Source organism: Ptychodera flava, chromosome 7, assembly GCF_041260155.1.
Source record: "Ptychodera flava strain L36383 chromosome 7, AS_Pfla_20210202, whole genome shotgun sequence".
Classification (NCBI taxonomy): domain Eukaryota; kingdom Metazoa; phylum Hemichordata; class Enteropneusta; family Ptychoderidae; genus Ptychodera; species Ptychodera flava.
Genome location: NC_091934.1, coordinates 26116175 through 26127773, shown reverse-complemented (window position 1 = coordinate 26127773; position 11599 = coordinate 26116175). Strand labels below are relative to the sequence as shown.

At 34.8% G+C, this 11599-nt stretch overlaps 1 protein-coding gene across 1 annotated transcript; it reads left to right on the top strand.

Annotated features, from left to right (window-relative positions):
- Positions 1–512: 512 nt before the first annotated feature.
- Positions 513–6133, top strand: LOC139137108 (uncharacterized). The gene is made up of 5 exons (XM_070705072.1): positions 513–554; positions 730–843; positions 2498–2648; positions 3765–3835; positions 4452–6133. The coding sequence occupies exons 1-5, from the start codon at positions 540–542 to the stop codon at positions 4674–4676; spliced, it is 576 nt and encodes a 191-aa protein (XP_070561173.1). The 5' UTR covers positions 513–539; the 3' UTR covers positions 4677–6133.
- The last annotated feature ends 5466 nt before the right edge of the window (positions 6134–11599 follow it).

Here is an 11599-nt window from a genome sequence, read left to right as displayed (position 1 = left end):
TTGAGTCACTATGGCCGTAAGGGTTTGTCAAAATTTTATAAGCAGACGTCAGACATATGGAAGATCGGTTATTCATTAAATTTTGAATTTCAAATATTGGCGCTTGTACCAATCATATTTTGAGATAGATTTGAAGTCTGTCCGTGACGTCATTTCCGTGCTTTCTGCACACGAAACAAGGTGGATGAAACGAGACATATTCGCTAATTTCATACTGCATATGCAAGTTTCATCTTTTTATTTGGCGCCAAGTCTGGACAAGCAGTGAATAGTCATACGAGTATCCAACCCTGGCCTAAGGGATTAATGTATGATATTTGGGCTATCACCAATATTTTATGCGACACGTATAGATCTCAACATCACGCATGAACTCACGTATGGTCCAAACACGTGCCAAGAGGATAATCGATGACGTAATGTCTTAGCAAAGGAAATGGATACGTTTCTCAGTTCCTGAGGATGTATAAATAGCCAATCGGGAAGTTATATTCTTTGCACATTCTATTACCTCGACTAACAGGTGTCTCGAAAACAAAATGGTATTACTAAAGGTGAGTTCGCATGTTACTATGGGCCACCTGGCATTTTTACGACGATGTGTTTTTAACATCCGAGCTACACATGTCTATTTCAAATGCATTGGAAGTTATGCAGGCGTAGACTAGCTATTACGTATGCAGTATCTGTTATGAACAGCTATATGAACGACTCATTGTATTTTTGAAGGCGCTTCTTGTCCTGTCTGTCGCAATTCTATGCGATTCAACCACGTGCAACTTCCCGTCACCGGCGGACTTCGAATACAGTGACTATCAAGGAGTGTGGTACGAAATTGGCAAGGTAAGGATGACATTATATTCTATTTATGGTAGTATGCGCCTCGAAAAAGAAAGACTTAAACTTTTGCTCAAATCTTTCTCAGGGAATCTTTCAACCATTGTCTTTCAAAACCAAGAATAAAAATTGGGGGTCACCGTGCAAATTCTGGTACCAGAGAAACAAATTTCAAATTTCTCAAAATTTAACGATATTTGAAATTCAAAATGGCCACCGTCCCTATGTTCTATGGAGAAAAATAAAATGTCTGATTTTCGAAAAACTAAGCCGGTGAGAAGTTTTCTTACACGTAGAGCTTTAAAAGGAACGCCACAAGCGGTACAAAAAAGAATTGTAAAAGTTTGAGAGTCCGAATATCTGTCCTCGAGGCGCATTCCACCTTAAACGATCCCGGGCATTACAATATCTCAAGCAGACGACAAGCATTTGATAAACAGTATTTTAAGTTCAAAAATCTGATTTAAACAGACAGTAAAGAACAAATACATATCTTCTTACTCCGCTCCCTAAAGTAATATTAAAATACAGAGTATTAGCCTTGCGAACACCACGCACTGTATACAACGTTCTTGCGGAAAAGGGAATTTTAGTCCAGACGCAAATTCGGCAGATCGATAACAATAACATTAGATTTCTACACATAATTAGGAATAGACGAGTGGAACATAAGTTTTTTTACCTGATTTTTCCAGCCAAGAAAACGCATTTTACAAAAAGAACAAATAGTTTCAAAAGATGTTCAAACTTATAGCTCATCGATCTATAAATTGTTACTACAATCGTTTTGTGTGTTTTATGGGTATACCTAAATCGAAGATACCTCAGCCGCGAAGAAGGTAAAGTAAATGTTGTGTGTTTTCAAGAATTTCTTTGTTCACGTTTACGATTTTCACAACGTGTTGTTTGCCATATTGCGATAGCGCAATTTTCTGAACACATAACGATTATTAATTAAGAGGTAATACGTCTCAGCTTGTCATGATGTACTCTCTAAGAAATACATTACATTGTTTAGGCCAGGAAGAGTTATTAAATTGTTCCTCGGAACCGCCGCTTCTACTTTTAGCCTATTTGGAATTTTCTAAAGAAATAGCGGCCAATGTATAATTCCATATTGCAACTTTTAGGGTTTTTTGCCTTGCACATTTATACAGTTTTTGTTTTCTTCTCGGAGCATGTGGATATGCCCAGAATTTATTCTTTCAGCACTTGTAATACCTCCATTATTGTTGACAGTTAACTATTTACTATGAGTCATCGGTAACAACGTAACTGGGGAGATTTTGCTTGTTCATGAAAAATAGAACAAAATTTGCTAGCAACCTCTGTATCTTTGCCAAATATATCCAAGGAACAATATTTCTAACTGGCCTTAGTCATTTTTATATGTATGACGAGTCAACATGTGCGGGACTAAGTTCAGATTCAGACTTGTTGGACGGGCGGCCTACTCACCGAGATTTCACCGAGATCTCCAAAAATGCAATTTGTTCAATTTAGTACATTCCTATGAAAACATAATATGAAAGAATGCTAAGGTTTTCGAAGTATCTGTTACCCAGACTGCTCTGAGCCTCTAAGTGCAGTCTTGATCACCCAAACCATAGACAGTAGAGAAACTTTGCCGAAACTAACGGTTCACTTGGTTTATCTACAGATCCAAACGTTTGGTGGCGCTGTTTGGCAGAAAGACTGTGTCTGCACGAACATAGAGGTGTTCCCATCTCCTACCTCTGAACCAAACGACGCAGCGGTGATCAATTGCTGCAGATACGAGGCTCCAGATGGCCGATACACCAATATTACCGGTATTGGGTTTTTATCACTTGTCTTCCTTACTTTAGCCCTTTTATTGTATACTTTCTCCGACTTGTCATTCAATTGATCATACTTATGAAGTAATTGCTTCAATTTGTAATACTTATTAAATACTGGTTCAAGGACGCATTGACGACAAAAATTTAGGTTTCTGCAATCTTGCACCATCCTTCTGTTCAATAACACCGGATTTGAAGTCAATTTTAAGATAGAAACAAAACTTTTCATCGTTGGTGACAAATTCTTTGGTCCAAAATCTTGCGACTTAAACAATTGATACAAAAATGTGTATTACTACATTTAGTCAATTAGCAAAGGAAACCTGTCTCAGAGCTTAAATGGTTTATGTATACAGAAAGTGCTAATTTACACTGTTAATGTTAGATATTTGTTTTCAGTACGACAATGCTACAGACTTATTTTGTGTGTGGTAGTTCATGTGAAATCTCCCGAAATGAGATTTTTCTAGCATGCTACTCATAAAAAGGGACAATTTGCATAAAATGATATCTGTATCGAGTTAATTTAGTAGTTTCTTGATCTGTTGTGTTTTTTTTTCTATTCATATAACGTATATTTCACGATGTTAGAATTGAGAAATTGAGGTTTGATTAGTCTAAGCATTGATAAAATCAGTGAATGTGCTACTCCCCAGAGTAATCGAGTTTTTTTCCCCCTGTGTTTTGAGTTGTGTTCATTTTTGGAGAGATTCTTCAAATTCTGAAGTACATTTTCCAAAATTGTTAATCTAAGCTACATATGTCATTTCAAGGTTAATATTACTTAAAGAACAAGCTAACATACGTTTTTGTACAGGTGCAGAAAAATAATTTTCTGAAGTATTGCAACCGAAAAGTCATCATATTTCCGGTTCAACATCAACTTCCATGCATGTACATTGTCAGGGCTACAGGTGCTCATTTCTCTGTGGTAGGGCCTATTTTTTTAATGTGAAAAAGACAAAAATTATAAATTATAAATTCTTTAATTATTGAAAGTAAAATCCCGAAAACGGTTGAAATAAGTGTACTTACGTTTTAAAAAGAGGTTAACTCTATGTTTGTGAAAGTATTGACAAGTTTGTCTCTTGCCATACTCTCATACAGGATTATTGGAATACACAGGCACGATGGGACACTGGAAGTTGAGTTATCCGGCAATTGATCCTGATAATAAAGTGAGTAACTGAGACGTACTTTGTTTCAATACGTCATGGTCATGTAGTTTGATAGAAAAATGGAAGGCAATTCAACTATCATGGTAAAATATTTTTACCGGTAAGAGAAAAGTGGTGGGAAGTTTTGAATCACTCTATGTGAGTCTGTTAGAGTATTATCGATAGAGGTCGCTTCCGCCTCCATGGTTTTTACAAAAACGATTTTTAAGTCGCCATATCTGGAAAGATACCGTGCGATATATTAGTGTTAATATTTTACTTTCAGCATCCACTAACCTAGGATGAGCTTACTCTTGATTTAAAGGTGCTTATTTACAGGCTAAAAATCTGTAAACAGCTGTTACGCATAATTTGTACCGCCTCTTCGTTAACGTTAAAGACAAATTATTGTTCCAGAATTGTCTTTGAGCTTTACTGATTATGCCTTAGACTATATGATTTTGTTAATTTCCTATTATTTCACAGGGTAAATAATAGAAAATATTAGCGTAATTACAAGACTGTAAAAATCAGTTGTCATTAATAAATATATGATTATAATACTTACGTCATTGTTAATATTTACATATGTATGCTCCAATGCTTTTTTTCATATTCAATTATTGTTCTTCCTAAGGTTGACTACAACGTGATCTTGATCGGTGAAGACTACGCCGTGGAATACGACTGTGGCCAGGCATCGAACAGGGACGGTGAGAACTACTGCATCCACATTATGTCGAGAACACCAACCCAAGACACCGCCCTCACCGCCGAACTTGTCCAGAAGAGCCTCGATATGGGATTGAACCCAAGGAACCTCCCGTTCGTGGCAACCAACCATGACGGCTGCTGGAAATAATTTCGCGCGTCGAAACTGACTTTAAACGTTGCTTAAGCTTTCCTAGAGAAAATGTTGACCGATTGACTCTCATTGTCAACGATAAAAATCAAGGATCGACGTGCGAATTTGGCATTAGAGAAACAAATCACCACATTTTACCCATATTTTGAATTGAAATAGATCGCTATGATTCTTTGTGGTAAATCTACAAGGAAAACATATAAAAACAAGATGACAAAATACTTCATTCACTGCATTGGCTTCGAGATGACCCCAAAAAGAAGTACACCGGCAAAGAGTTGCAAAAAATAGAAAGTCCGAAAAACTGTCCCCAAAGCGCATTGTACCTCAGATATTTTTCAAAATACTTCATTTATTTTAACTTGTTTTTCAACAGTTAATTCGGTCTCGATTGAAATGAAACTCCGTGGATATCCTAGCTGGACTCGTGGTATGAAAATGTCCTGAACCCCCTCCAGTAATTAGTAAATATTGGAACTTTGTACAATACGACGTGATACAAAACCCAAGCAAGTTACGATTCCTGAACACGATTGGAACTAATTTGGGATAATTGGATAGTGAAGTAAATTTCGGTTTAAATCTGCAAATGTAATCTCATCTGCTTTTCTTTAAGTTATACACTTGTTTTTCTGAGTAATTTGTAACACCGCAACATTCAGCTTAACACCGCAACATTCAGCTATAGGGCACCTAACACTTTTGAGAAATTTGAAAAATAAAAAAATAGATATAAATTATCCTGAATTATTTCCAATCGTGTTCCTGTTACCCTTCATATAAACATTACTGATGTATATTTTCATCACGTGCGAAATTCTTCGTGCTTTGTAAGCTTATAATAACAGTCACAGTGTCTTTCATTAAAAATAGGGTTAGACCCACCACAAATTGCAACAGAATTTTTTTCTTCAGAATGCATTTCAGAGAGGTACCCAGAAACAACATATTAAAAGTTTACTCGAATCCACCTTGGGGAAATATGTCTAATTTGCATAAATCAAATATGGCGGCCAACCATCATACAAAATAACATAATTTGCAATATATCACATGTTAAACAAGCTATTTCAGTGATTTCAAAGTCTGACAATAGTAATTTGGCCCAGGAAATTATTTTGGAGGTATAATGTTCCTTATAGGTACTTCATTAATTTGCATAATTCCAATATGGCGGCCAACATTCCTACAAAAGACATTTTCGGTCATATACCACGTATTAAACAAACTATTTCAGTGATTTTAAAGTTAAAAGTATATTTCTTTGGCATGGACAAACGATTTTCGAGATGCTATTATTTGCACAGGTAATTTGCTAATTTGCATAATTCCAACATGGTGGCCAACATTCCTACAAAGGACATTGTCGGTTATATACCACGCATTATACAAGCTATTTCTTTGATTTTAAAGTTTTAATATTTTTCTGGGGAATGAAGAAAACACTTTTAGTGGCTCAATTTTTACAAAGCCCCTTTGATAATTTGCATAAATTAAATATGGCTGCCATATTAATGCCCCATTGTTTAATAGCATCTAATATAAATAACGGTTTTGGTATAGTTTTTAGCACTAGGAAACTATCAAGAAGAAACTGTTAAGTCCTTGGACATTCATTTTTTTAAAAAATGATTTTTCTGTATATGATGACTGTTAATGAATGTTAGTCTTCTGAATGATATATTCTCTTTCTAAATATAACATTGAATTCATCTGTGTGCGGCATTTTCGTAATTTGTAAGGATGGACACTCTACAGTGTCAAAGCATGTAATCTGTAATGTTTACTGTTAAAAAAAGACGTGTTCAAAATCTTTAGTTTTTAATTTAGACTGAACTCCCTTCTTATGGATGGGTGCATCTTGATAAGATCCCCTAGATGATAGGCAAGAAGTAATCACACATAACAGCAAAATACAATAAACACAACAAAGCTAATAAAAAACCAGAAAAAATGATATGACCGAAATAAAAAATGTCGTAATACACACAAATTGAAACTTAGCACTATTGCAAACAATGTCAGATTCATAGAAACTTTATGGACACAAACTCACAAAAATCTGAAAACTGCATGCTTTAGCAAAGACTTACAATTAATCCAAACACAGAATCCAACTATTACAAAATACAAAGAAGTATATCTTGAGTCATTTTTATAAGTGTCATTTTTTCCAGGTGTACATGTTTGTATCGTGTAACAGTTGGATTCTGTTGGGCTAATGAGTTGTTTGAATTAATTTTAAGCCTTTGCTAAGCATGCAATTTTCAATTTTTGTGAGTTTGTGTGTTGATCAAGTTTTTAAGAGTCTGACATTGTTTGCATCAGCGCTAAGTTTTAATTTGTCTGTATTGTGGCATGTGTTATTTTTGGTCACATTATTTTATTTTTTACGTTTTTATTATCTTTGTTGTGTTTATTGTATTTTTTTGTATATGTGATGACAATTGCCTATCGTCTAGCGGGATGTACCAAAGATGCACTCGTCTATAAGGAAGGGCTTCAGTCTAAATTAGGAACTAAAGATTTTGTCCACGACTTTTTTTAAAACAGTAAACATTAAAGATCACATGTTTTAACACTGTAGGGTATAAAGCACCTATAAAAATCACAAATAATGCCATACACAGATGAATCCAATGTTATATTCAGAAAGAGATTATTATTAGATGACTAACAATATTTAACGGTTGTCATATTTAGAAAAATTGCAATGCATGACTTTCTTACATCTCAATAGTAAATGCACATCAACATTTACGTATTTTAATCCGTTCGGAAGTCATATATGTAAGTCTACCAAATTTGCTTTAACATTCTTTTCAAAATACAATATATTTATGGAGTATTTTAACAAATTCAGGTATCACAGACACCTATTAAAATAAACTTTTATTCGTAAATGGATCGTTATTGTAAGTAAATTTATAGTATATTTTCCACATTTTTAAAAATAAATGTTCAAGGACTTAAGATGGACCTGCACGTTGCCAACACCGTTTTTTTCGAAGGAATATTTCTCATCTAAGATGACAAGTAAACCCGTACAAACTATTTTGTGAAATGTAATATTTCACTTGAAACAAGAGTATATCCTCATTCTAAAATGGCATGGGCTGAACGACTGACACTCAAAACAGTGCTTAAAATCATGGTTAGCAAAATAAAAATGCCTCTAATTCAAAATGTAAGAATTTTATTGCAAAACAAAATAGTTGTTTTGTTGTATAGCATTTTAAAACATAATGTGAAAATTTCAGAAAATATGACCCAGCCAGAACAGAGTTATATTCTTTGGAAATCTTGAAATTCGGATAAAAGGGAAGCAGGAATTCGGGTGATTTGCATACATTAACCCTTCTATATCATGCAACATACGACTGCTTGCCAAGCTAAAAGTTGAACCTAACCAATTTTTAATCTTTGGTTAACAAATTAATAAAAACTTGAAGAATATTTGCAAAAATATATTTTGAGCAAAATACAGTGCGTTGGGTGCAGTGCCCTCTTGACAGTTTTTTCTTGATATTCCTATTCCTAAAAATCTACCATAACCTTATTTATATTAGAAGCTATTTGGGCATTAATTTGGCAGCCATATTTAATTTCTGAAAATCATCAAAGTGTCTTTTAAAAACATTGAACCACAAAAGGTGTTTCTTCATGCTCAAGAAATATAATTAAACTTCTAATGGCTGAAATAGATTGTTCAATACATTTTGTATTGGATTTATGCAAATTATCGAAGTGCCAACGCAAATCATTGCACCTCAAAAACCATTTGTCCATGCCAAAGAAATATACTTTTAACTTTGAAATCACAGAAATAGCTTGTTTAACCCTTTGACTGCTGTAATTTTTTACACCAAAATTTTAATGCAATATTTTACCAATTTCTGTGAACATTTCTGTACGTTTTTTCATAATTTTGGACCAAATGGATATCATTTTTGAGCAGCTACAGATTTTAATCAAAATTTTGGCAAAAAGCAGAAAAATTGACTGTGGTATATTTTATAAAGTTGACAAAAATAGACTTTGGCGCCCAAAGGGTTAATACATGGTATATGACAGAAAATGTCTTTTTTAGGTATGTTGGCAACCCTATTGGATTTATGCAAATTAACGAAGTACCTATTCAAATCATTGCATCTCGAAAATTGTTTGTCCATGCCAAAGATATACACTTTTAACTTTGAAATCACAGAAATGGCTTGTTTACCCTTTGACTGCTTTAATTTTTTACACCAAAATTTTAATGCAATATTTTACCAATGTCTGTGAACTTTTCTGTACGGTTTTTTCATAATTTTGGACCAAATGGATATCATTTTTGAGTAGCTACTATTTTTATCAAAATTTTGGCAAAAAGCAGAAAAATTGACTGTGGTACATTTTATAAAGTTGACAAAAATAGACTTTGGCGCCAAAAGGGTTAATACGTGGTATATGACAGAAAATGTCTTTTGTAGGTATGTTGGCCACCATATTGGAATTATGCAAATTAACAAATTTCCTATGCAAATCATAGCATCTCGAAAATCGTTTGTCCATGCCAAAGAAATATACTTTTAACTTTAAAATCACTGAAATAGCTTGTTTAATACGTGGTATATGACCGAAATGTCTTTTGTAGGAATGTTGGCCGCCATATTGGAATTATGCAAATTAATGAGGTGCCAATATGAAACATTATACTTCCAAAATGATTCCCTGATCCAAATACCTAGTGTCAGACTTTGAAATCACTGAAATAGCTTGTTTAACATGTGATATATAGCAAATTATGATATTTTGTATGATGGTTGGCCGCCATATTTGATTTATGCAAATTAGACATATTTCCCAAGGTGGATTCGAGTAAACTTTTAATATGTTGTTCTGGGTACCTCTCTGAAATGCATTCTGAAGAAAAAAATTCTGTTGCAATTTGTGGTGGGTTAGGTGCCAAAATCTCGTAGATTGACTGGACTAGTGTCTTTCATAAAACTTATTTATATGAATATGAATAAATACATAACTCATCCTACATTTAAATGTATGTTATTTCAGGCTGAAAGATGATATCTTATTGACTGATTGCCCTTTGTTAAAGGTATACTGTCACCTGTTCCAATTTTGCCACAGTTACCATGGAAAGAGAAAATCTAACTAATAAACAGCGCCCTCACAAGGGCATTTTGAATACCAAGGAACGCCCCTTCGAACATATATGGGTATGTTTAGATTACAGGTGACTGTATACCTTTAGTTTTGGAAAGGATGGAGAGATGGTTATAGTAGGCTTGTACAATGTGCCTTAATTTCAACGACGCTTTGAAATTAACAATGCCGGCAGGATCAAATATACAGTACAGCAAGAAATGTATATACAGATTAGAACAGTTGTAACAGTAAAACTGGTCGAATCCTGTCTGGTAATTCGCCACAACAGAGCTATTTCAGGCCTGTGAAGCGTATGTCTGTATACAGCCGTTTACACACGTTCTGTAGTGGACTTACCATTGCTGTTGCTACAGATGCAATGCGTGCTTTATCATGACAAAGTTATACCTCTGAGTCGAATTTCAGAACCATTTGAATGGCCTCGGTAAACGTAACTTTTTATAAATCAGATATCTATCCTCTTACTATAGTGATATGACAGACATGCAGAATTTCCAGTCCCTGTATGTACATATCTTTCTGCTCAGGGACATTATAATAGTAGAGTCATGTGAAACATTATATCTATAATAGCCGACATTTCGGACCAAGTCACATAATTTGGGATAGTTAGATATTCATAGTTTTCAAAATTTTCAAAAATATTAGGTGCCCTAGGCCTATAGCTGAATGTTGCAATATGACAAAGTCCTCATAAAAACAAATGTATAACGTAAAAAGAAAAGCAGATGAGCTTACATTTGCAGATTAAACAGACATTACTTCACCATCCAGCTATCCAAAAATTAGTTCCAATGGTGTTAAAGCTACATGTATCTTCACAGTTCTGTACACAGCAATATCCATATGAACAGCACTACATACAGACCTGTGTGACAGCAGTGGCCGTGTTACAGAACTATGCCATCTTTGCTGATGCAGAGACCCGTTTCACAAGTCCATGACAGGGTTTAAGGTTGTCCGCGCCTCACAATTGAAAGATTTACACCTCAATTTTTGTTAAAATTTTTCTCAATCAAACTTCAACCATTATCTTTTAAAATCAAGAAGAATGACGGGGTGTTGCCTTGCAAATTATGGTACTAGAAAAACAAATTACCTAATTTTTACAGGTATTTGAAATTCAAAATGGCCGTCATCCTTATTTATATGTTATCTCTATGGGGAAGTGAAATTCCCAATTTTCACTAATTTAAGCCTGTAAAAACTGTGTTCACGCCACAAACTTCAAAATGGGTACCCACAAGTGATAGGCACAAAAAATATTGTAAAAGTTGAGAGTCCACACATCTGTCCCTGGTGCATTCTACCTCAATTTTTGTCGTGTACACGAAAAATTCTCTGTAGGCCTCGTCTCTGCGCTTTGATATGTCCCGAACGCCGACTCGGAACCTTGAGCTGGTGAACATCGCCCTCTGCATACCGGTACTTCGCGCATTACTGAGTAACATAGTAAATCTTAAACACTGCACTTTCTACTCAGTGTCGTTGGCCTAACAAAGCTGCCAGTTGTAGCTACAATCAGTCAAAGGTTTCAAATCATGCTTGCTAGAAGTCTACCATAGCGGACTTTAGTGACACGAGATTTCTGATGTCTGGAATTTAATTTCTCGAAATTCTTGTATCAACACATTTTCGACTCGGTTGTTGAACTCTCAAACTATTTCCCGACCATGCAAGGCCGTGTGCATGTGTAGAAGAAGCAAAATGTGGAAGCATTATTGCGGCGTGTTGCCGTGGAAAACTTTGTTTCT